The following is a 24,223-nucleotide window of genomic DNA, read 5'->3' on the forward strand; positions in this document are numbered from 1 at the left end:
ATTACTTTGCAAACAAGGATTACCTTGAATAAAAGGTTAACTTTGAAATGCAGTGTGTTTCATTTACAATATGATCATTTGCAGATGGGAGGTTTAACTAAGTTGTTATCTTAGAGAAAATTTGTATTTCAGGGAGGCTGGGGTACCAATACCCTGACTTTGCCACGATTCCCTACACTATAGCCCACATACAGGACCCCATAATAAAACGATGCCCTCTGCTGGACAATAGGTGTTTTTGTTTCATGAAAAATAAACAACTTACGACCCAACATGATCAAGCCTACAATCTGCTTTTTATTAAGTCTTATTAACAACATCTGTCCTTAGCGCTGAGGGACTCTGGTTAAGCCGTGTGGGGCCAAGTAGAAGAGAAAAAAAAAAAAATCTTAATTTACAATCTATTACCAAAAATGACGCAATACCCACTAGCTCTGCAACTGGCAATCCAGTGTGGAACTTCGGCGGGGGTATGAGCCATTTGCCAATTGAGAAAATTCTCTGGCACCCATGTGTTAAACAGATGCAAGTTATCTTAAATAAACAGATAAAAGGACAAAATAAAAATAAAAGAGCAAAGTAACTACTGCATAAATTCAAGGACATCGTAACCCTTAGTCTCAATTCCTTGCATTTCAAAGATAAGCACTGTACAAATGGATAGCTACAATACAACAGCACAGGCAGAACGTGCAGTCGTGAACAACACCATATATACAGAGGCTGTGTTGCAGTACATCAGCTCTCGTGTTACATTTGCCATGCTGGATTAATAATGTAAAAATGAATTCATTGTTTCTTCCGTTTCTGGCCAAAGTTGCATAAGCAATGATGAATAGGGGGCTTCTATTTTTCCAGGATGTCTAAGTCACAGTAACAGTATTTTGTATTTACTCTAGCATCAACATGATGTAATTCTGCACAAAATCAGCAATTAAAACATAAAACAGTGCAAATGGTGAACTGTTTAACTTCAGCACATAGCAGCTCAGAAGCTTGGGGAGCCCATATAAGGTGCACAGTGACTAAACACAAACTTCCTTAGATGGGCATGTCAATGTTTGAATGTGTTGAGAACACAACATTATGGGATTGCAATTAAAATACTTATAATATGTGTAACGATTGATTCAATCAATCAATGTATTTATGAATTAAACTAAACTTACTGTTTAAAATACAGTAGTTCTTAGATTTACAGTAAAACATGCAACTGAATCCATACATCAGTGACTATGGGTCACATTTACAGGACAAAGGTCTTCAATTCAATTTTGTGAAAATTCAAAACAGTATCATTCAGTTGTTTGTTAATAGTTTTGTAACACCAGTTAAACCCTGTTTCAATTCTTAAAATAAAATGTGCATATTTTCCCAATGTGCCCAAAATAACCGCAAAAAGTGGATTAACAGGATTAACACACATTCTTTCAGATGTCTACAAAAATGTATACAATACCCCTACCACACATACTGAACGGACAGCTTACAATATAATTAATGGAGCATATAGTTAGCCCCAGTTTATCCTCCACAATATATAGAAAGTACATGTTTGTTTAGTTGATGGGTGCAATCCAGGTGCAATGTGCTTTTAAACGCATTATGAGGTTAGGTGCTGCAGATCTCATTAAAGAACAGCGCTGTCTGGAACTTGGGAAAATGAAAGTTTCTTAGGTTTGCATTGCTAAGGTTGGATTACTCGATTAATGTCTCAACTGAAGCCTAAGTACAACAAACATGCTTGCATAAACAGGTTCATGGTTACCACTTTAAAAAACATCTGTGATGTTTAATTTTATTACATGCACTTATTTTAACTATCCTCTATCTATCTAGCTATTACTTCTCTATATGTACAACATTCTTCACATTGTAAAGAGCTCAAGCCGCAGCTCAATTTCCATGCAATATTCTCTCACTCTAAGCAGCTGTAAGAAACAAAAATGTATCTAATAACCAACATCGTCCGGTCCTTGGTCATAAACAAAATTATGGGACACACACATAAATAAGGCACCGGTATTTAGCATACATTATTTTATTTATTTATTTCAATTATCGATGAATGTATTCTGTTGTAAATAATAATAATAATAATAATAATAATAATAATAATAATAATAATAATCCCCCTCACCCCACCATCAAATGCATTTTTCATTGCCCACAATAACATAGCGTGACAATGCACGCCTATATACATACCTAGGACAACGCAGACTATATCAAGGACAATGAATGGGACTGTTGTTCCGTCAAACATGTTTTTCGTCTTTTTCTTGTGTCTTTTAAAAGGTAATTATGCTCCTTGTTGTGAGATTTCTGATTCCCACCCAAAATCTAAAGGCAAATACGAATTCTTATTTGCGTAAAAAAACAGGAGGCTAACAAGCAGCTTAATATATCGCGGTTTGATTTGAATACAGTTTGCACTCTATTAAAACATATACAGGCAACGATTAGTATTGCTTCATTAAAGCTTCGATGAAAAAAATAATTGCCAATGGCCACTACCTTTAAAAAAAGATATTGGAGCACACCGGCGCTAATCCCTGCCGACTAACTTTACCCTCACCCTATCTCATCTATGGCCTTTCTCTGGTGTTGATAGTGAGGGCAAATCCTACCCTGCTACGATATTTCTGAGACTGGATTTCAGAGTTGTCATAATGAAGATCAGATGGAAGAGCCTATAGCGTCACTGCCAGCACAATACGAAACCCCTCGCCACGTCTAAAAAGCACCGCCTCCAAATCCTGCATATCATCCAGCAATCTTGGTCCTGCCCATTGCCGAAACACTCCAACGTGCCTATACGTAATATCCCTCCCCACCTCACGTGATAACCTTATGAATGTAAACCCTTTGTTTCACCCTTACTTGATGTCTTTGTCATGGCAAACTGCTTACTAATATAATGGCAAAGTAGTACATCTTGAATCACGTTTTCTGATCAATTGATTTTTTTTTTTTTTAATTGTTTGTTTTTGTTGAAAAGTACAGTACAGCTGCAGGCAAAAGTATTGGCACCCAATGCTTATTATACCATAACTCAGATTAAATACAAGCATTTAGTAAACCTGAACCACTTTTTAATAAAACAAAATACACAATTTCTAGTAATTTAACAACTTATTTTTTATAAGAAAACAAACAAATGTATTTCATTTTAAAATATTCATTCACTATAAAGGTATTGGCACTCCGGCTTCTTTGCTTTTATTACGGCTTTCATAAATTTATGACAGTTCTTAACCACTATGTTACATCTTGTTGGTGAATCTTGGGACCGTTCTGTCTTGCATAATACTTGGCTGCAGCTTTTTTTTCAACTCTTTTGTCTTGACCATCATCTGCTGTGTTGCCAAAACATTCTTCAACAGATGCTGAAAACAATTACCACTTTTTCTGAGCATTGACTTTATTATACAGTTTAGTTATATTGTGTAATGTTTTTTTTGTTTGTTCAGGGTTTTTTAATCAATTAATATATTTAATTGGTTCTATTGTTTTTTGTTTCTTTTTTAGTGACGGTTAATGTAATAAAGGTGTCAATACTTTTGTCATGAACAAATATTTCAAATTGCTTGTGCTTTTGTTTGCTTATAAAGTTTGTTTGTTAAACTACCAGCAATTGTGTATTTTGGTCTTTGTCAAATTATAGGTAACGTTCACTAAATGCTTGTCCTTAATCTGTTACCTTTAATTATCTTATATTAAGTGTAGGGTGACTTTTGTCTGCGACTGTAATGGGTGTTCATTCTAAATTGGTTGATAGTGTTATTTAGTTTAGGACCCATACTTACATTATCTCAGATAGAAACATGTTCACACAAGTATGTTTAATTATACATTGTAAATTTAAAATGAGTCTGTTTCTGTGTATACACTGTACTGTAAACATAATAAACAACAACATCATATGGGTCATCGTAAGATTTTAAATATGATTTGTGTCAATAATAATAGCAGATATCCAACAGTAACTGTGTCAAATTGTGCGTGTACTGTGCGTGAGACCTGCAAACCCCTTTTACTTGTGACCAAGGCCATATTAAAATAGTTACCCCCAGAGATGACAGTAACCCAGCAATAGCTTTTATTCATGATCAGGCAACCTTGTATAATTCTGTTAGACACATGACTTTGAACTTCTCATTATTGCTGTCATAAAATGTTCGGTCTTGCAAGTGTAGGCCAACACATTTTAAAATATAATTTAAACTCAAGTAATTTGTTTTATTTTATCATAGAAGGATGCAGCATTATAATTGTATATTGTGGTTGCAAGTGGAACCATGTTATTGTGAACTGTCTGTGTAGTACTCTATAAAGGTTAAATATACTGAATATTTAATGACAGGATGGCTAGTATATTCACCTGCTACATTCAAGATAAGAAAGTAGATAAAAAAAGAACCGTTGAACAGGCTGTTAACTATTTTTGGATTGCTTATCAACAGGGCCAGATTAACCTATACGCAAATTACGCTATAGCATAGGGCCCCCAGCAGAATTGGGGCCCACGCGAGGTCGATGTTTTTGGGACATTACAAAAAGTGCTTGTGGGTGGCCGGGTCCACACACACAGTAAGACAGACGCACAAAAACTTGCTTTCGGTTATTTTTTTTATTTTTTATTATTATTATTTTATGACGGCTTGGCATGACTTTTCGATTACAGCATACCCAGTGGCGGAGCAATAGCAGGTGCAGCAGGTGCAACAGCACACGGGCCCACGCACTCAGAGGGCCCCTGAGGGGTTCGGTAGTTTTTATTTAATTATTTATTAACAATGATAATATCCTTCGCATTTATATTTGCACATGTTACACATTTGTATAAGTGTAGCTGCCGCTGTGCGGTGCCAGTAATTCAGATTGTATCCTCCCTCATTTCAACGGGTATCGCTATTGTCTTAATTATCCTAACTTTTCCCCCGGAGGCTGGTAAGAGGCATGTCTTCTTGGAAGGTTTTGGGGTACTATTCAACACAGACATTTGCAGTTACATTCAGTGTGCACGATTCCTCTTGTAGTTTAGACGGAAGCTGTTTGCTGGGGTCACCAAAATAGACTACAGCAAATCAACATGCCATTACTGATATAATAATAATAATAATAATAATAATAATAATAATAATAATAATAATAATAATAATAATAATAATAAACGGTTTCCTATGTGAGACAATTTCTGAAAATGTCTGTGCAGAATTTTGAATTCTGTAATCATTTCTGTGATCGCAGAATTGTGGAATCCTGGTAGGGTTAGTGATTAAACCTGTTCGTTTATGATTAAAAAATAGTGTAGTGTTGGATGTAAAGATGTACGCAAAATAAAATAAAGAAGGTGAGTAGAAAACGTTCTTATTACGTACTGTTTCATACATGCTAACATTCTGACAATTAAATATAGTTAAATATTGAACACTTGATTTGGTATGTTTGATGTTTATAAATAAGGGTTAAATTAACGTTTGGGGACAGGCGCCCACAATTTCCTCACAACTTCCTCCGCCACTGAGCATACCTGGTCTGTCTCTCAGGCAAGCAGCGTCCTGCTAATGTACTATATACCAATGCTCCACGCCCACTACCTCCCGGGAAATATCCAACCAGTGTTCTCATCAGAGGTGTCATTCTGCAGGATAAAATGTATCAGTTCACGTACGCATTGATTTATTTCAGTTTTAGAGCCAATTTAAAAACTGGCCTGTCTCAAATGTGCATAGCATGCCTCTTTTTTTTTTTTAATTAAGGGGTTTATATTTTAGAAAAAAAGGCAGGTAAAGGTAAACATGTATAATGCGGGAGGCTACCCTTCTTTAGCCGGGAAGAAAGGTAACTTTAAGTCCATAGCTTTTGTTTCTCTCCCTTTTTATACTGCGCCGAAATCGTGTAATTAGCCCAATACCTTGTTTTTTTTTAATATTCTTAAAAAAATAAAAAATACATTATTTCAAAATTGTTTGTATTTCATACACAAAAAAATAAATAAATAAATCACATTAACTAAACAGATCTGCTGTGTGTCTGCGTGTAACATTTGCCATGCACATAGTGCTGTGCTGTGATTATGTCATGTGACTACAGTATATGCAATCTAGACGGGAAATTAAAATACTACATACTGTGAACAAAAAAATGGATGTCTCTAAAAATATGTCTGCAGCAGATCGCGTAAGTTCTGCAGGAGTTTTTAACCACCTCGAAGTTGGTTACTTATTCCCGGTTCCTTATTCACGACGTAGTTGACAAAGCAGCGCGTCCTTTTTCTATGTGTTTTAACTCACTTACACTTCTTGCTCAATTAATATATTGCTACTATTTAAAACATAATCGCTCCTTCTTTTTTTTTTTTTTTTAAAAAGAAAATATTAATAACAAATCTGTATCAGCAGCATAGCGGTTCCCTATATTACCCGCTTGTTTCGCCCCATTTAACCCACCTTAGACGCCTTGCTCACTAAATATCCAGGTATCCCTAGATAGGTTATAACCTCCTCTTTGCAAAAACACTAAAGATTTTAGTGAGCAAGCCGTACCCCATGATCAGCAGCACCCCAAAGTGTAGCCCATTATAACCTATACAGAACGCATGGGGGCACATCTTTTGATGACCCATTTACCCCCCTTAGACGGCTTGCTCACTAAAACTGTTAGTGTTTTTGCAAAGAGCGGGTTATACCCTGTCTAGGGATACCTGGATATTTAGTGAGCAAGGCGTCTAAGGGGGTAAATGGGGCAAAACAAGCGGGTAATATAGGGTACCGCTATGCTGCTGTTACAGATTTGTTATTAATATTTTCGGGGTTTTTTTAAAGAAGGAGCGATTATTTTTTAAATAGTAGTAATATATTAATTGAGCAAGATGTGTAAGTGAGTTAAAACACACAGAAAAAGAACACGCTGCTTTGTCAACTACATCGCAAATAAGGAACCGGGAATAAGTAACCAACTTCCAGGTGGTGGAGTTTTACACAGCGATGGAGGTAAGCTCTTCTGTCTGTCCTGCAACGTTACTGTACAGATCACTATCGAAAATCGTCTGTTGACAAGCATTTAGATTCCAGTATTCACCGAAAGAGAAAGGCGCAAATCCAGAGTAGTACTACGACTGCTTTACTTGAAAAGAAAGAAAAAACGGTGAGTTCCATGTTCCAAAAGTCCACTGAAACCGAGAAGCACGAAACACATTACATTTTGACCTGACAGAGGCGTTTGTTTTCACAAATATCCCGCTTTAAAAAGTGGACAACTAAAAAGTAATTTACATTCTTCAGACAGAGTGTAGCAAATTCCTTTATCAGCCCAGCTGAGACGTGAATACTTACCTAAAGTTGCCGAGTATAACAAGCAGGAGATTATGGAATTCGTAAATTGCTTGCTTGTCAGTGGTCACTGACGGACGAGTTGCCTGATGCCCAAGATCAGTATGGGTTACACATTGTATTTTTTTTGCAAGGTCTAAACGGTGAACATGCATCTGACCTAGAACCAAAAGCTTTCCTTGCAGATACACTTCACCTGCAGACTGTTAATTACAACCCCGTTTCACAAGCTATTGTGCATAGGGCCCCCAAAATATTGGTTAGCGTAGGCTGTCCAGTGCTTGGCAGCCTCCTAACAGGAACCTTTTTAAAGTTATATGAAGCCAGGCCTTTATTATTGAAAATATATGCAGTGTAGTATATACAATGGAGGACAAGAACTGTGTAGCCTTCTGTCCAAAGACCCTGCCAGTTGCTATACTGTTGCGGCCTCCTTCCTTCAGATGCAATATCCTTCACAGCCTTCTTCTTACCTTGAAATATGGTCCTGACCTTCTCTGCCTTACCTAATATGTTATAACTGTTAATTGTAATTTACGAGGTTGTTAACCAATTTCATACCACAAGGCACCTGTTATGTGAATTGTTCCGGGGCCATTTTGTGTACTACATATATTTAAATAAAATGGGCTTGGGTAGGCTTGTATTGTCATCAAATCTGGTTTCTATCCATCAGATGAAATATGTGTATTAATATCCTATTTACTGTTGGAAAATACAATAGTACTTTGGCACATGCTCACCTTGGGTGGATTTACAAACAGTATGTTGTTGGGTGCAATCTTTTACTAAGAATCAGCACTACCATTTTTAGCATGTTACTGTGTACAGTGCAAAAACATTTCAGAAGGGGTAACTAGGCAACAATACCAGAAGAAAGTAAAGAGAAGCCTGCCCAGTGAAAATGAAGACCCTTTATTTGCAGTATATACAATATATACTCAACCTATAAAGGGACCAATGTGGTCCTGACTCCTGAATGCTTGTACTATAGTATGAATAAAATCAAATAAATCACTGTAGGGAGCTTATGATCATTATTCAAATGTGCAACACACATCTGAATAACGCACCAAAACATATTCCATATTGCACTGCCAAAAACAAAGACATCTCTGGATGTGCAATGTAAACATAACATTCTGTCCAGCAATATTGTAAATTCCTTACAGAGTAGTCCAAGATGTTTTTATCTTTATGTTTTAAAAAGAAACATCTGCTCAAGGAAAAACAGCTGTTCTTTTTAACATGGGGTTTTGAGAAAATAAACCATTTTAGGTTAGCCAGAGGGACTGGCTGGAGCGTGAATAGTTCTAAGTATATTTACAGTGTATATTGCTTGAAGTGACAAGAAGTGGGGTGTAAAGTACAGTACATAAGTTCAGTCTGTTTAAACCACTTCCTAAGGCAGGGCAATCGGTTTCCCATATTTGCTTCCATGTCTCAACACCCCTGAATTGGCCTAAAAATAGGCTTCAAGAGCAGTGCAACCCTACGAGTTGGGTCTCATTTACCCGTGAGAATCAAGGAAATTCTTGTGAAATCAATGCCCACTTACATATGGAAATACGAGTTTCTCATGACATTGAGAAATTGTGTCTTGTATTTTCATCATGTGGTTCAGGTCCAGACCCAACCTGGAATGCTACAGAGCAGTTTACTTTCAATGTAAATTCTGACCTGGCTCTTGTACCAATAGAGCCTGTTGTCAGTGCAATGATTAAAGTCCATATATACTGTACGTCCTAATTCTACCAGGTCTATGATGGACCCCTTTCCACTAATTGTATTGTATTTAATTGGTAATAAGGGTGTGTAACAGGGGTGTTTTGTTACTGTGTTGGTATCCGCTGATAGACGAGCGAGACACACAGAGGTTTTATTACCAAATTTACAGAGGTGCAGTGGCAGGTGGCCGCCACTAGGGTACCAGCAATAGCAACCCTGGTGCGGGAGGACATACACACAAGTGTACATAAATACAAAAATGCAAAAGAAAACAATTTGCAAAACTAGAAAATAAAAGCTGACCACACCATTGTTGAGCACTACTCCCCTATAAAGGAGGTCCCGCTCCAGGAACAGTCTCCCTGACCTTCCTCTCTAGACGGGTGGCATTAAAATCCCCCAAACAAATCCCTATGCTACACACTAGGATCCCAGTTAACACACACAGTGATCCTAGTTCTGATGATCCCGGTTAACACACACGAGCGCAGGAGCACTTACGCTGCTGCAGACACTGTTCCCCTATACTGGACTAATATTGGTGCAACCTTGCTCCAGCCCTGACCCCTACCAAGGCTCCCATGGATCATTACTGCACCTAGCAGGAGCCAGGGGAAGTGGGGCTGATAGCAGCCACTGATTGGTCGAGGTCAACCTACAATGATACAATATTGTATGAGTTGTGGAATATAAGAGAAGCAGCCTGCATGTTAGCTGGGTGTGGAGAGTTGGAGAAGTAACCTGTGTAACCTGGCTTGCTGAGAAGTATTGCTTTTATGCAAAATGAAGTGATTGTGCTTTTGAGGAACTCCTGTTTCATGCTTCAATTCTTACCTAGTCACTGCAATATTAAATCTGGTGATTGTGTGATGATTACACATTCTTTAGCTAGTGTTACTAGGGTATTTTACCATAGCAGAATCCGGTACTAATGTGCAAGAGATCAAAAGAAGCATCTGTGCATGTATGTTGTGTTTAAAAAAGACATCTTAAACATTTAAGTGAGAACCCCCCTTGACAATTAGAAAACATGAGTTATTGAGATCATTTTTCAGCTCATTTTCTCTTAACTGCTACCATGTGTTTAATGTCAGATGTGAACTTTATTAACAGAAACACTTTAAATCATGGAAAAGAAGGAAAATAAATATGACTAATAATGCTTCAGTTCCAACAAAGCCAACTGTTAACAAGGCCGCCAACTAAAATAAGAGTTTTACTGGTAGAAGAGCTATACAACCAGGTGCATGGGAACTAGGGTTGCTACTGTAAAGAAACTTTTTTTGTTATAAACTGTCCCACCTGTTTATACAAATAAACGTTTGCAGTATTTAAGTGGATGATAACAGTATACACTACTTTCCAATGTGTTTGCATTATGGTAAGCATGTTGTAAACATTTTAGCAAGGAATGGTAAATTATTATTTTTTTTTAAACTTAAATAGATAAACAAGTGTTGATGCTGGCTTCATTTTATTAACATGTGTAACAGGGTAGTACTGTTACGGTGTGGGTATCTGCTGAGAAACAGGAGACAGAGAGTTTGTATTTGAAAACGTCACTCAGGCATCCAGGTTTTATTTAAGCAGTTGCAGTGTTGTTGGCTACCACTAGGGTACCAGCAATGGTAGCCCTAGGGCCAGAGGATATATACTTGGCAGTACATGAATAACAAAAATGAAAAACAAAACAGTTCATAAACAGCTACACAGGGAGGTCCCGCACTAGGAACCTTCCTCCTAACAAACTAAATAAACTGTGACAGGATTAAAAATCCCCTAAAATAATCCCTACCATAAAGTCCACGATCCTGGTTAACCACACAGGGATTGTGCTGAAGCTCACCCTGGTTCCACACGCAGTTGTGAGGGTTCTCCTCCTTCACCTCCAGGCTGTGCAGACAAACCACACAGTACCAAGAAGAACAAAGAAACTGGCTTTTCAGCCTCTTTTTAAAGGAAGATGAGCAGGGTTAATTGATTGTCAATTGTTCAATTCCTAACCACCCAGCCCTGCCATGCAATTAAACAAATTAAACCCATTATTATTTACAACCCAACCCCAAACCTTATTTTATTTAGAAACCCAAAGCAAAACATACTATTTACAGGGGCAGACTTCAGCCCTGCCACAACATGTTTAACATAGTAGCAACCGAATGCATTTCCATCATATACAGGGGTTACGTTTTTGTTCAAGGGCTTTCAGCACCCTCAAGAAATGGTTCCAGCACCACTGTGTAAACTATCAATTGCTAACACACTGTGACCTTTTTGGTGTCCATTTTAAACCAAGTACAAGTACTGTGTTTGCCGGCTGTTGACAGGAAAGCATCATTTACTTTGCAATTCTTTAAATAAACCTTCGATAGAGCAGCAATGGAAAAGGATACCTCCGCCCTTAAAGGAAACATAAAAACCAACGTGTGACTGTGACATCACGTGTGACTGTGACATCACCCATGTCAACAGTACAAAGGTCACTCTTGAAATCAGGACTTAAATGATGTGTTACCGTAAGAATACCTCTGTTAAGAAAGGGGAACAAGACTAAAAGGCTAAAATATGCACAACAACAAAGAAATTAGACTATGGAACAATGGTCAAAGGTGCTTTGGACTGTTGATGGATGGACAAGTTCTGTTGTCAATTAAACGCTTGTCTTCTTTCTATTCCTTAAGGATATTATCTTCAAATATTGCTTATCCTTGTTAGACAGCTGTGACAGGGTAGCGTCGCGGGCCCAGATGTTATTGGCAGGCAAAGAGACTCAGAGGCAAGGAAACTGCAGTTAAAGCGCTTCTGCGCAGTTTAATAAACAAAAGGAAATCAAAAAGTTTAACAAAATAAAAGGTCAAACAAAAACAAATCTCGCACACAATAAACACTTACAAAATAACCAGCACAAGGGCCAAAACAAAAGTTTAAACAAAAAGAAAACTGTTCAGGATGGGCAGAGCCTTCACCGAACTTGAAGTTTGTCAAAAAATACAGCAACACAATACCAAACTGTTCACTCACCAACTCCCTTTTCCAAACAAAGGATTTTCTCTCTTTATACCATGTGGCTGGAGCCTAATTATCAATTATTCAATCAGCTCCAGCCACATTCTCACATGTATTTTGGCAGGGATAGGAAATTAATCCCATCCCTGCCAACCACCACCAAATCACCACACAACAATAATATTATTATTTACAGGCAGGGCCCTGCTCTGCCACAACAGCTTTTTGGGTCTTCCAGTCCTGGGATTATCAATTACAGATGATGTTTTACTATACTTGTTGATTATGCTTCGGATACCACACGTTGAAAATCGAGTGATGCAAGGTATTTCACTCAGTTTTTTTCCTTCTTTATGCAAGTCAATGTTGTTATAATAGTAGAAAACACTAGGGTGCTTTGAGTAAATAGTTGATTCTCATAATGCATCAGAGTAAAAAAATGCAACATGTCTAAGACTTTTGCACGGCAGTGTGTATATATATAAATATACACACTGCCGTGCAAAAGTCTATATATAAAATATATATATATATATAAAAATATATATATATATAATCTGATTATGTATATATCATCTGCCACTCTTTTTTATTATTATTACTTAGTCATTTAGCAGACACTTTTATCCAAAGTGACTTACAGAGACTAAGGGGTGAACTATGCATCAACTGCTGCTGCAGAGTCACTTACAGTAGGACCTTGGTTTTATGTCTCATCTGAAGGACAGAGCATGAGGTTAAGTGACTTGCTCAAGGTCACACACAGTGAGTCAGTGGCTGAGCTGAGACTGAACCTGGAACCTCCTGGTAACAAGTTCCTGTCTCTAACCACTGGACCTCCAAGCCACCTATTTTCCATCGCCAAACAAATTAAGCTACTGAACCCTGGAGTTGAGACCCAGCCTGGTTAGTGTCCATCTGGGCTTGTCAGGCATGACCAGTAGAGGTCCCTGAACTGTAATGAGGAGAACTATCCACAGCTGATTTACCTCCCAACCCATGAAAGTGCGAAGGACAACGTTCTGCTCCCTGTGGGCTCCCATCCAAGATACACTGAAAAGGGGATTCAAACCAGCAAGCTCCAGCTTGCATAAAACACCCACAACACCCCACCGCAGAGCTTTTAAAAGGTGAGCCAGTGGGGATCAGGCATAAACCCCATATGTTCTATTGGTATAAGTCTGTTTTGTGTAAACAAGTCTTGTTTGTTTTGGTTTCCTTTAAATTAGATATTTATACAGGGTGTTGCAATTTCAAAAGCCACTTTACAACAAGGCCCCACTTTTTGTGCCACACACAACATTAATTTAGAGTTAGATTTTTACAAGTAGACTTTTAACCGGTTCTGCAGTGCGTAATTGGATTTATTGAATGACAGCTAACTTGAGAAAATGTCCGTTTGCCAAAACAGAGACTCAATATTTGGGATTTATAACGGGAAGGGTGAAACCCATTGTCACCAAAGTCCAGGCTTTGGTGGACGCTGCAATCTCCAAAATGAAGGCTCAGGTGAGGTCTCTACTGGGGTTGACCGGTTATTACCGAAGATTCATTCCCGAGTATGTCACAGTGGTCAATCCCTTAGTTGACCTCACCAGAAAGAGTGCTCCAAATTTGATTAAGTGGTCCTGAGAATGTCAGGGGGGGTTTGATACTATTAAGCAAAGACTCTGCCAGGCCCCCACTCTCATCACACAAGATTTCACCTAGAGATACATCCTCCACACCGATACGTCGGATGTTGGTTTGGGTAGACGGAGTAGAACACCCGATACTGTACCTCAGCAAAAGATGCTCCCCCAGGAGCGCAACTACTCCGTGGTCGAAAAGGAGTGTTTGGCCATTAAATGGGTTACTCACTCTTTACAATATTACCTGTGGGATATTCATTCGACCTTGTCATAGACCACACCCCACTCAAGTGGTTAAGCACAATGAAGGACAGCAATGCCCGGATAACTCGGTGGTATCTGGTATTGCAGCCCTTCGTGTATCATATGATTCTCAGTGCAAAGAAAGAACACCAAAACGCAGATTATTTTTCCCAGGAGGGGGGAGTAATGGGAAAGGTAGATTCAGCCAAGCATTCCTTCGGCTCCACTCTGAGCGGTGGGATATGTGACAAAGACAGAATGATTCTTGGTGATGAATCTCCCTCCCGACCTGTGAGGGTGCTGTGTAAAGGGAACAGAGTGCCCTGGACTGAATGGCCAAACAATTAATTCCCAGGTTTAGGCAGAAGTTGGCAACCTAGAACCAAGGGGTCATGATTGATGGTATATAAGGGGATGTAGCGAAGTTATCTGTTCCTTTGTTATGGTTCATGCTAACCGGAAGCAGTACCGTATTGTGAATCGTGTGTGTTTTGTTTGTTTTTGTCGTGTCTAATTATACTTGTTTGTTATTTAGACGGCTAACACTATCCGGAGTTGTCGCTACAGGCCAGCATAAAACCCAAACAACACTGCACTTTGTTTCACAATAAATTGTATATATAATAGTATATGGTTATTTGGTGGAAAAAAATCAGCAAAAAAGTGTAATACTTTGCTACTGATCCTAAACCAATGTGACCAGGTCACGCATGTTGTGTGTTTTTTTTTTTTTATTATTTCAGACTCAAGCTGACACGTGTGTGTGTGTGTGTGTGTGTGTGTGTGTGTGTGTGTGTGTGTTGTCCATAAATTCAAACATAATCCTAAAACAAAAACAATCAGAAACTAAGTCAAGTACACCAAAGACTATTTAAAAAAGTACTCAGTGTTCTGCAATGCTTTGAATGGACAGTGTCGAGATTCAAGGTAGAAGGCAGCTTTGCCAGACTCTGCTGTTTCTGGCAGCCTATCGCACAGTAAATAAATGACATTATGACAGAAATAAAACCAATAATGCAAATAATAAACTAAGTCATGCCATTATATTTCTGTATACATTTCAAAGAAAACTAAACAAAAAAGGCACATTAATTTAGCCCCTGCAGTAAACTATTCCAGCAATAGAAAATTAGAAAAAATAAAATGTGTATCAAACCGTAAATACGTCGAGCATCTAGGACAGTGCTGCCCAAACACGGTTCTGGAGAGCCCCCTCCTTATCCAGTAAGTTTTGTAGGTCACCCTAAATCGCTAATTTCTAAAGACTGGGAACACATGGAAGTTATTGATCAATTAAGCAAATAAAAGAAACCAGGACCAGGGGTCACAAATGGAGATTAGATAAAGGGACATTCAGAACAGAAAATAGGAGGCACTTTTTTACACAGAGAATTGTGAGGGTCTGGAACCAACTCCCCAGTAATGTTGTTGAAGCTGACACCCTGGGATCCTTCAAGAAGCTGCTTGATGAGATTCTGGGATCAATAAGCTACTAACAACCAAATGAGCAAGATGGGCTGAATGGCCTCCTCTCGTTTGTAAACTTTCTTATGTTCTTATGTTCAATTAAGGGAACGCTGGCCATTGGGCCAGTTTACATGCTGGGAAAATGTCATGACACGTTTACTGTTATGACTTATGGTGGTACAGTTTGGATTACAGTTTTAGTTAGTTTTGGTTTATGTTTAGTTTATGTTTGAATACAAATGTAATACATTATACAAAAATCAAATAAAACATGAAGTTTCAAAGCAGGAATTGTTAAATTAAACAAACCAAAATTATAATTTAGCCGTACCACCTTAAATAAGTCATGACAGTAGACTGAGAAGTCATGACATTTTCCCAGCATGTAATCCAGGCCATTGACAGCTGAAAAGGGTAGTTCATTTTTTGTACCAAATGATCTCTAAATGACAATTTAATAAATCACCTGCTTAATTGATCACAATGAAATTGTTCCAGGTGTTAAGAAATTGATGATTAAATGTTACCTATAAAACCTGCTGGATAGGGGCTCTCCAGGACCTGGTTTGGGCAGCACTGATCTAGAAGTTTCCATAACATGCGCCTATGGAATAAATACTGCCCAACGGCATTCCTGTCTCGAGCGAACGTCAGCCTAGTTTAGTACCCATAATGTAACATACTTACATTTTTACAATAAACGTAACAAGCCATTGATAACTGTTATCTTGTCAGACGTGTAATGGAAAAACTGTGTGAATTTCAGAAGCCCGTTGACAAGGAAGCATTTAGTCAAATCAATTCCAAAAACCTCAGAAATGACATGCCCTTGTTTGATGTTAGGTGGAGGTTAAATAAAACAGTCGACGAGTCACCGTAGACTTTATGTTGGCAATAATTGGCTCCTTGTTTACAGTCTTTGTAAAAGGCTGGGCATCAAGATTGAAGCACCCACTCAGCTCCTGTGCATGTGATTCCTCTGCGGTAGCTGACACTGCACTGTTTACAAGCACTATATTAGTAGTAGGCAGACTGACATATCAATAAGCATTCAACTTGGAGCACCAAAAGATCAAACCATTGCAGCTTGCAACATTGTGCCTCGTAATCAAATGTGCAATTGCCATAGGTAAATCAATATATGAATCACTTCTGCCATATGACCTTTACCCAATGACATTGTTAGGCTATTGGATATATTGGCTACTGTTGTCACAGTACTGTTGCTTTGGAACAGCGCTGTTGCTAATCCATGTTTGGAGACATTGATTATTTTGAATAGGGAGTGTCTTACAGTAAATGGAAAGTTTTAATGTTCGGTGCCTCAAGAAGCCAATGCTGGATCCCCTCAGGTTTTTGATCCTGCTGTAAGTTAATTCAGAACAACAATGATTTAAATGAACCACTGCCATCTAGATCAGATGTTTCCATTAGCCTTTTTTCTCCTCTCTCTATTAATGAAATTTCAGTTTTTACTTCTGAACTTGACAGGTTAATAAGCTGCAAAGCATGCATAGTTAGTGGGATAAAACACATTTTGTTTTTGTTCTCCAACAATGGTCTATTATATAAACCAGTGGGTTTGTTTTCTTCGGTCATTCGTTAAATTATAACTGCCAATCCAATGAAAAAGTCAAGAGACACTAAAACAATTTTGCTCTTAGAAGTTCCATGTGGTAACTGGTGATGTTACAGTAGAATTAGTATATTTTTAAATAACCTGTGTCTGCGTTACATTCTTCCATAGGTTATCCCCTGTGTACTTTTGTGAAGGTTCATTGTTCCTTCGGCTCCACTCTGAGCGGTGGGATATGTGACAAAGACAGAATGATTCTTGGTGATAAATCTCCCTCCCGACCTGTGAGGGTGCTGTGTAAAAGGAACAGAGTGCCCTGGACTGGATGGCCAAACAATTAATTCCCAGGTTTAGGCGGAAGTTGGCAACCTAGAACCAAGGGGTCATGATTGATGGTATATAAGGGGATGTAGCGAAGTTATCTGTTCCTTTGTTATGGTTCATGCTAACCGGAAGCAGTACCGTATTGTGAATCGTGTGTGTTTTGTTTGTTTTTGTCGTGTCTAATTATACTTGTTTGTTATTTAGACGGCTAACACTATCCGGAGTTGTCGCTACAGGCCAGCATAAAACCCAAACAACACTGCACTTTGTTTCACAATAAATTGTATTTGCACCACGACCACTACAGCACTCACTCTGAACTGGTGACCATGTTTGTATATTGTGTATGTATTGGGTTAAACTGTGTAGTACACAGCCTTGTGAACTACCATTCATTATTATTTACTGTTTGTCATCAGACTTTGGATTATAAATAAAACACCATTGCACCTGGGTTATGATTGTCTGTCTGTTATTGATCACCGCATCACTCCTGCACCTGCACACTGTTAACCACTTTGCCACACACCTTCACTAGGGTTATTGAAGAGAAGCATTCAAAAGGAACAATTATATAATTTTAAAAAATCCCTGGGACCTTGCATTTTGGTAGCCTCTATAACAAGCAGTATTACTTTTAAAAAGTAATCTGTTACAATTATTACTTTGAAAAAAATGTTACAGTTACAGTAACAAATATGTACTTTTCAGGCACAGTTTACATTTTACAGACATTTTTTATTTTGGTTTGGCAAGGTTGCAGCTCGAATTTATTTGAGGATCCAGCTACCGAGCCCACTAGTCCTTCCCCTGACAAGCAAAATGATATGAAACACAGGTTCATGTGAAATGTAAGGTTTGACTTGCAAGTGCTTTCTGATTTCCACATTGTGCATTAACCATAGTCCTTATTTTTTCACATAAAATACAATCCGTTACCACATTTCGTTACCTGTCTGAAAAAGGAACCATTACAGTTACAAGTTACTGAAAAAAGTAATTAAAATTAAAGAAATAATAATATCTTTGTATAGCACCTTTCATAGACTTTAACCACTGGACCACGGTGCGTTACATGTAATGCATTACTCCCCAACACTGATGACAAGTGTAAAAGAGAGTTTTCTGTTTGCTTGCGTTGTGTTCCAGGAAATCTACACTTGTACTTCCTAGATTATTTCACCTTTGCAGTTTCTACTGAGTCTTGACTGTAGCTCAGTTTCACTCCAATGGTCTAGCTGCAACCTGGCCATGTGACCTAGTACACCGGAAGTGATTAGATATCAGGAAGATATTTTATTTACAATATCTTAGTGTTATAAATCTGTATATCTAAAAAAAAAAACAAGCAAACAACCAACAGATCCATTGATAATGCTATTAACACATACCGGTATTTAAGAGCTAATACTCTTTAGAAACATGTATATAAACCAACTGCCTTGAAGTTACTTAGCTGCTAAAAGTTGCCTGACATAATCATTTTGAAACCTTTCATTGCTTAGTCCATGGCACTAAAGTACAACACATGAAAGAGATTGAGTTCTGATATTTTTTTTTTTAATTCCTATAACAATCAGCCATAAACCTTCAGGTAGCTGCCACCTAGTGGTAGAAACAAAAAGCTGCACATATTATTATCTATTTCTTAGCAGACGCCATTATCCAGGGCAACTTACAATTGTTATAAGATATCACATTATTTTTTACATACAATTATCCATTTATACAGTTGGGTTTTTACTGGAGCAATCTAGGTAAAGTACCTTGCTCAAGGGTACAGCAGCAGTGTCCCCCACTGGGGATTGAACCCATGACCCACCGGGCAAGAGTACAGAGCCCTAACCACTACTCCACACTGCTGCCCGTCATGTAATATTTTGAAATGTAGCAGTCACTATTCCTTTTTTTTATAGTTACCATGACGTGGGTATCCTTTAATATTCCTAAATTCTAATTTTTAGATAAAAAAAAATGATTACATTATCCGCTAATGAGGTGATTTGATCAACCTCTACCCCACTGGGATATGCAGCTGATTATTTTTCATTAGACCATGTTACAGCACTGGTGAACCCCCCAGGGTTGCATCACCCATCTACAGCTATGGCCAAAAGTTTTGCACCCCCCTATAGAATTAACTCATTTTGCTTCATAAAGTCGAATGAAACCTGCTGAATAATGTGACTAACATATTGAATTACATACCGCTTCGTACTTTTCCAAAAAACTGACAAACATTGAAAAATGTGACATTTCGGAATCTAACATGACATACTGCAGTATTATTATGGCTTCTGCAGGACTGACTTTTGCAGTATCATTTTATAGTGTCTTTGATTACATGATGTTAAATAAAAGATCCTGTATTTATGGTTATCCCAGATTTCTTTCAAAAAATAAAAACAAATAAAAAATAGTATGAAAACACAAGTTTCCTATAGTATACTGGAATACATTAGTATATACAATAAATTATACTGTGTTTGGACAGTACTACAGTATTTTTTATATGGGTAAAGCAGGACACATTGTGCTAATTAAACCAATCTGTACATATTGAATTTCTATCAAGATATATATGTCCAGTAAGCACAGTCAGTCTAAGAGCATCAATTATCTCAAAGGAACACATGCCAGGATGAGACATCTTCCATTCACTGACAGAATAACCTCCAGCATATTTTGGCACAGATTTCCAGTCTTTTTTAGTAATTCTTTTTATTTATGTATTCTCAAACCTTTTAGTGGTTCAAGCATTGTACATTTTTCATGCATAAACTCCGGTATTTAAGAACTCCTGACAGTTTCAATGAAATTATACTGGAAGATATGTTTATGACCCATGGGGAGCAGTGCCTTCCTGTGAGTCATTCTGGATTTGCCTGTTGTCATTGAGTAGTTCAAGAGTTCAGATAACTGTCTCTAAAATAGTCTTCAATTGCTCAGCTAGTCAGGAGCTAAGGTTCTGAAAAAGCCATGACTTCCATTCACTGTATATGGAATAACTTCTGTTACAAATCCCACTTCTCTGGCTAGCTAACATAATGAAAGGGTTTCTTAACGCCAAGGTGATTAGCAAATTCTAAATGTTTGCTGGTTTCTGTTTAGTCATTCAGCTGGTTTGGTGGTATGGGAGAATGCCCCTTCTGTGTAAAGCTTGTCTTGGGTGACCGACTACTGAGAAGCCTCTCTAAATAAAGCATGTGAGGTGCCTAAACCAGGACTAGCCTTCTAGTGAGCTCCTTCAGTATCAACACACTGCAGTCCATACAGAATAATAATCGATAATGTCCCACAGAACAAACCACAAAACCATTTGTGCAGTTTTAGTTGATTTTTTTTTTGTTTTAATCTAAATCAACAAGAACCCCCCAGCTTGGAGAAGACATATTACATAACTACAAAACAGGAAACACTTACCTGCTGTAGAAATGCCTAAATGAATCTTAAATGGAAATTTGATGTGTGTATGAAATATCAATGGTCCTAACTATGTATTTTTAGATTCACTTTGTATCATTTTCAGTCATCACATGAATGTCTTTTAAAGCACGCACATTACCTAAATATTATGCCTTTATCCAAGGCGACTTACAGAGACTAGGGTGTGTGAACTATGCATCAACTGCAGAGTCACTTACAATTACATCTCACCTGAAAGACGGAGCACAAGGAGGTAAAGTGACTTGCTTAGGGTCACACAATGAGTCAGTGGCTGAGGTGGGATGTGAACTGGGGACTTCCTGGTTACAAGCCTTTTACTTTAACCACTGGATCACACAACCTCCTATTGAGGCTACAGGGTCTCTTGAGTTTTAAAAAAGTCACCAGGGTGTGAAACATGAAACAAAAAAAATGTTAAAAGAACTGATATTTTATACACATAACAATTTGCTCTTTTGAGATCCATCTACATAAACCTAATAGCTATACATGATATCAAGATGATAGACAACATAAAGCAAAAAACAAACAAAAAAAAACAAAAAATAAGGCACAGAACACAAAAGGCTTCTAACATCTCTGTCCACATGAACTCGATTTCTGTTCAGGCTTTTCAAAAGCAATATGTTTAGATGTTTGAAAACGTAGTAACTGTACTTCCCTTATTTGTTTTCTATCATTTACAAACATTTAAGACTTGGGGATGTGTTCTGAAGCAAGTGCAAAGGCGAAGACACAGTTTCAATTTTCACAGATGCAACGGCTTCAAAATAACTCCCTAGATATCAAGGGCCAGCTATCACAAAATATATACAAAACTAAATTTGTTCCTCTTTAAGAAAGAATGACTTATATCAGTTTAGTTTCCTGTAAATACTACAACACATCTTTTAAAGCACAAAACACTCCCAAAAATATATCATATTACAGTGTACAGTCTTTGGTAAAAGACATATAAAGACCGGGCCTTACTTTGTTATTTAGTGTCCTGAGTTTAAAAATAATAATTTGAGAACTCAGTTTTTCAATTCCAATACAAACAAATGGGTTTGTCCCTTACCTGTTGATGTGCATACATATATATACATATGCACACACCAATAGGTAAGGCAATGGTGCACGATCATTCTAAACAACTTTATTTTGAAATTTCAAGGAACCTGAGCAGTTAGATAACCCAGAATGCATTGTTGTGTATTGTACCAAAGGAATCCGATTTCTGTTGATTGAACTGGGTGGTGCTGATGTTGCTAGCTGTTGCGTCCTCTTTCAGAAGCTAGATATTTGGTCTTTGAAAGAATTAACAAAAAAAATACAACACAAGCTTCCAAAAATGTTGCTTAGTGATAAAAAGGCTTGTCATTTAATACTCATTACCAAGCAAGCAAGGAAAGTGCACTTATGTATAGTGATCTTGCTGTTTAATTTTGGAACACATCATTTCGCCTGAGCCCACCCCTCCTTTTTAAATACAATATGTTTTTTTTACAAAAGCAATACTGGTTGACAAAACAATAAGAAAGTCTGAAACAGACAAATCAACATGATTGAAACAAATACGGTAAACAAACAAAAACAACATCAATGTGTTCAGGAATATCACTGAAATGAATTGGGCCATTTCTTTCCTACCCTTTCAATTGCAGCTATAAAAGGCTGTAGTTTCTTGATCCCACAACCATCATAAATAATATATAGACCCTTTTTTTCAAATGTCTGTATAAATAACAATATATATATATATATATATATATATATATATATATATATATATATATATATATATATATATATATATATATATATATATATACATACAGTACTGTTTAAAAGTTTTAGGCAGGTGTGAAAAAATGCTGTAAAGTAAGAATGCTTTCAAAAATAGACATGTTAATAGATTATATTTATCAATTAACTAAATGCAAAGTGAGTGAGCAGAAGAAAATTCTAAATCAAGTCAATATTTGGTGTGACCACCCTTTGCCTTCAAAACAGCATCAATTCTTCTAGGTACACTTGCACAAAGTCAGGGATTTTGTAGGCATATAGTCAGGTGTATGATTAAACAATTATACCAAACAGGTGCTAATGATCATCAATTCAATATGTAGGTTGAAACACAATCATTAACTGAAACAGAAACAGCTGTGTAGGAGGAATAAAACTGGGTGAGGAACAGCCAAACTCAGCTAACAAGGTGAGGTTGCTGAAGACAGTTTACTGTCAAAAGTCATACACCATGGCAAGACTGAGCACAGCAACAAGACACAAGGTAGTTATACTGCATCAGCAAGGTCTCTCCCAGGCAGAAATTTCAAGGCAGACAGGGGTTTCCAGATGTGCTGTCCAAGCTCTTTTGAAGAAGCACAAAGAAACGGGCAACGTTGAGGACCGTAGACGCAGTGGTTGGCCAAGGAAACTTACTGCAGCAGATGAAAGACACATCATGCTTACTTCCCTTCGCAATAGGAAGATGTCCAGCAGTGCCATCAGCTTAGAATTGGCAGAAAACAGTGGGACCATCTACTGTCCGGAGAAGTCTGGTCAGAAGTGGCCTTCATGGAAGACTTGCAGCCAAAAAGCCATACCTCTGACGTGGAAACAAGGCCAAGCGACTCAACTATGCACGAAAACACAGGAACTGGAGTGCAGAAAAATGGCAGCAGGTGCTCTGGACTGATGAGTCAAAATCTGAAATATTTGGCTGTAGCAGAAGGCAGTTTTTTCGCCGAAGGGCTGGAGGGAGGTACACAAATGAGTGTCTGCAGGCAACAGTGAAGCATGGTGGAGGTTCCTTGCAAGTTTGGGGCTGTATTTCTGCAAATGGAGTTGGGGATTTGGTCAGAATTAATGGTCTCCTCAATGCTGAGAAGTACAGGCAGATACTTATCCATCATGCAATACCATCAGGGAGGCATCTGATTGGCCCCAGATTTATTCTGCAGCATGACAACGACCCCAAACATACAGCGAAAGTCATTAAGAACTATCTTCAGCGTAAAGAAGAACAAGGAGTCCTGGAAGTGATGGTATGGCCCCCACAGAGCCCTGATCTCAACATCAAGTCTGTCTGGGATTACATGAAGAGAGAGAAGCAACTGAGGCTGCCTAAATCCACAGAAGAACTGTGGTTAGTTCTCCAAGATGTTTGGGCCAACCTACCTGCCGAGTTCCTTCAAAAACTGTGTGCAAGTGTACCTAGAAGAATTGATGCTGTTTTGAAGGCAAAGGGTGGTCACACCAAATATTGATTTGATGTAGATTTTTCTTCTGTTCACTCACTTTGCATTTTGTTAATTGATAAATATAAACTATTAACATGTCTATTTTTGAAAGCATTCTTACTTTACAGCATTTTTTCAAACCTGCCTAAAACTTTTGCACAGTACTGTATATATATATATATATATATATATATATATATATATATATATATATATATATATATATATATATATATATGT

General features: G+C 37.8%; 1 protein-coding gene across 2 annotated transcripts in view; it reads right to left on the minus strand.

The window, feature by feature from the left end:
* The window catches only part of LOC131699063 (phospholipid phosphatase 1-like), a 45,827-nt gene extending 43,090 nt beyond the window's left edge, over window positions 1-2,737 (minus strand). The window contains exon 1 of one of the 2 annotated variants that reach the window (XM_058994682.1): window positions 2,209-2,737. In XM_058994682.1, the coding sequence (XP_058850665.1) occupies window positions 2,209-2,266 (58 nt within the window). In that variant the 5' untranslated portion in view covers window positions 2,267-2,737. The remainder of the gene's footprint in view (window positions 1-2,208) is intronic. The other variant, XM_058994685.1, reaches the window with a different exon arrangement.
* Window positions 2,738-24,223: the final 21,486 nt, after the last annotated feature.

Source organism: Acipenser ruthenus, chromosome 2 (genome assembly GCF_902713425.1).
Source record: "Acipenser ruthenus chromosome 2, fAciRut3.2 maternal haplotype, whole genome shotgun sequence".
Classification (NCBI taxonomy): Eukaryota; Metazoa; Chordata; class Actinopteri; order Acipenseriformes; family Acipenseridae; genus Acipenser; species Acipenser ruthenus.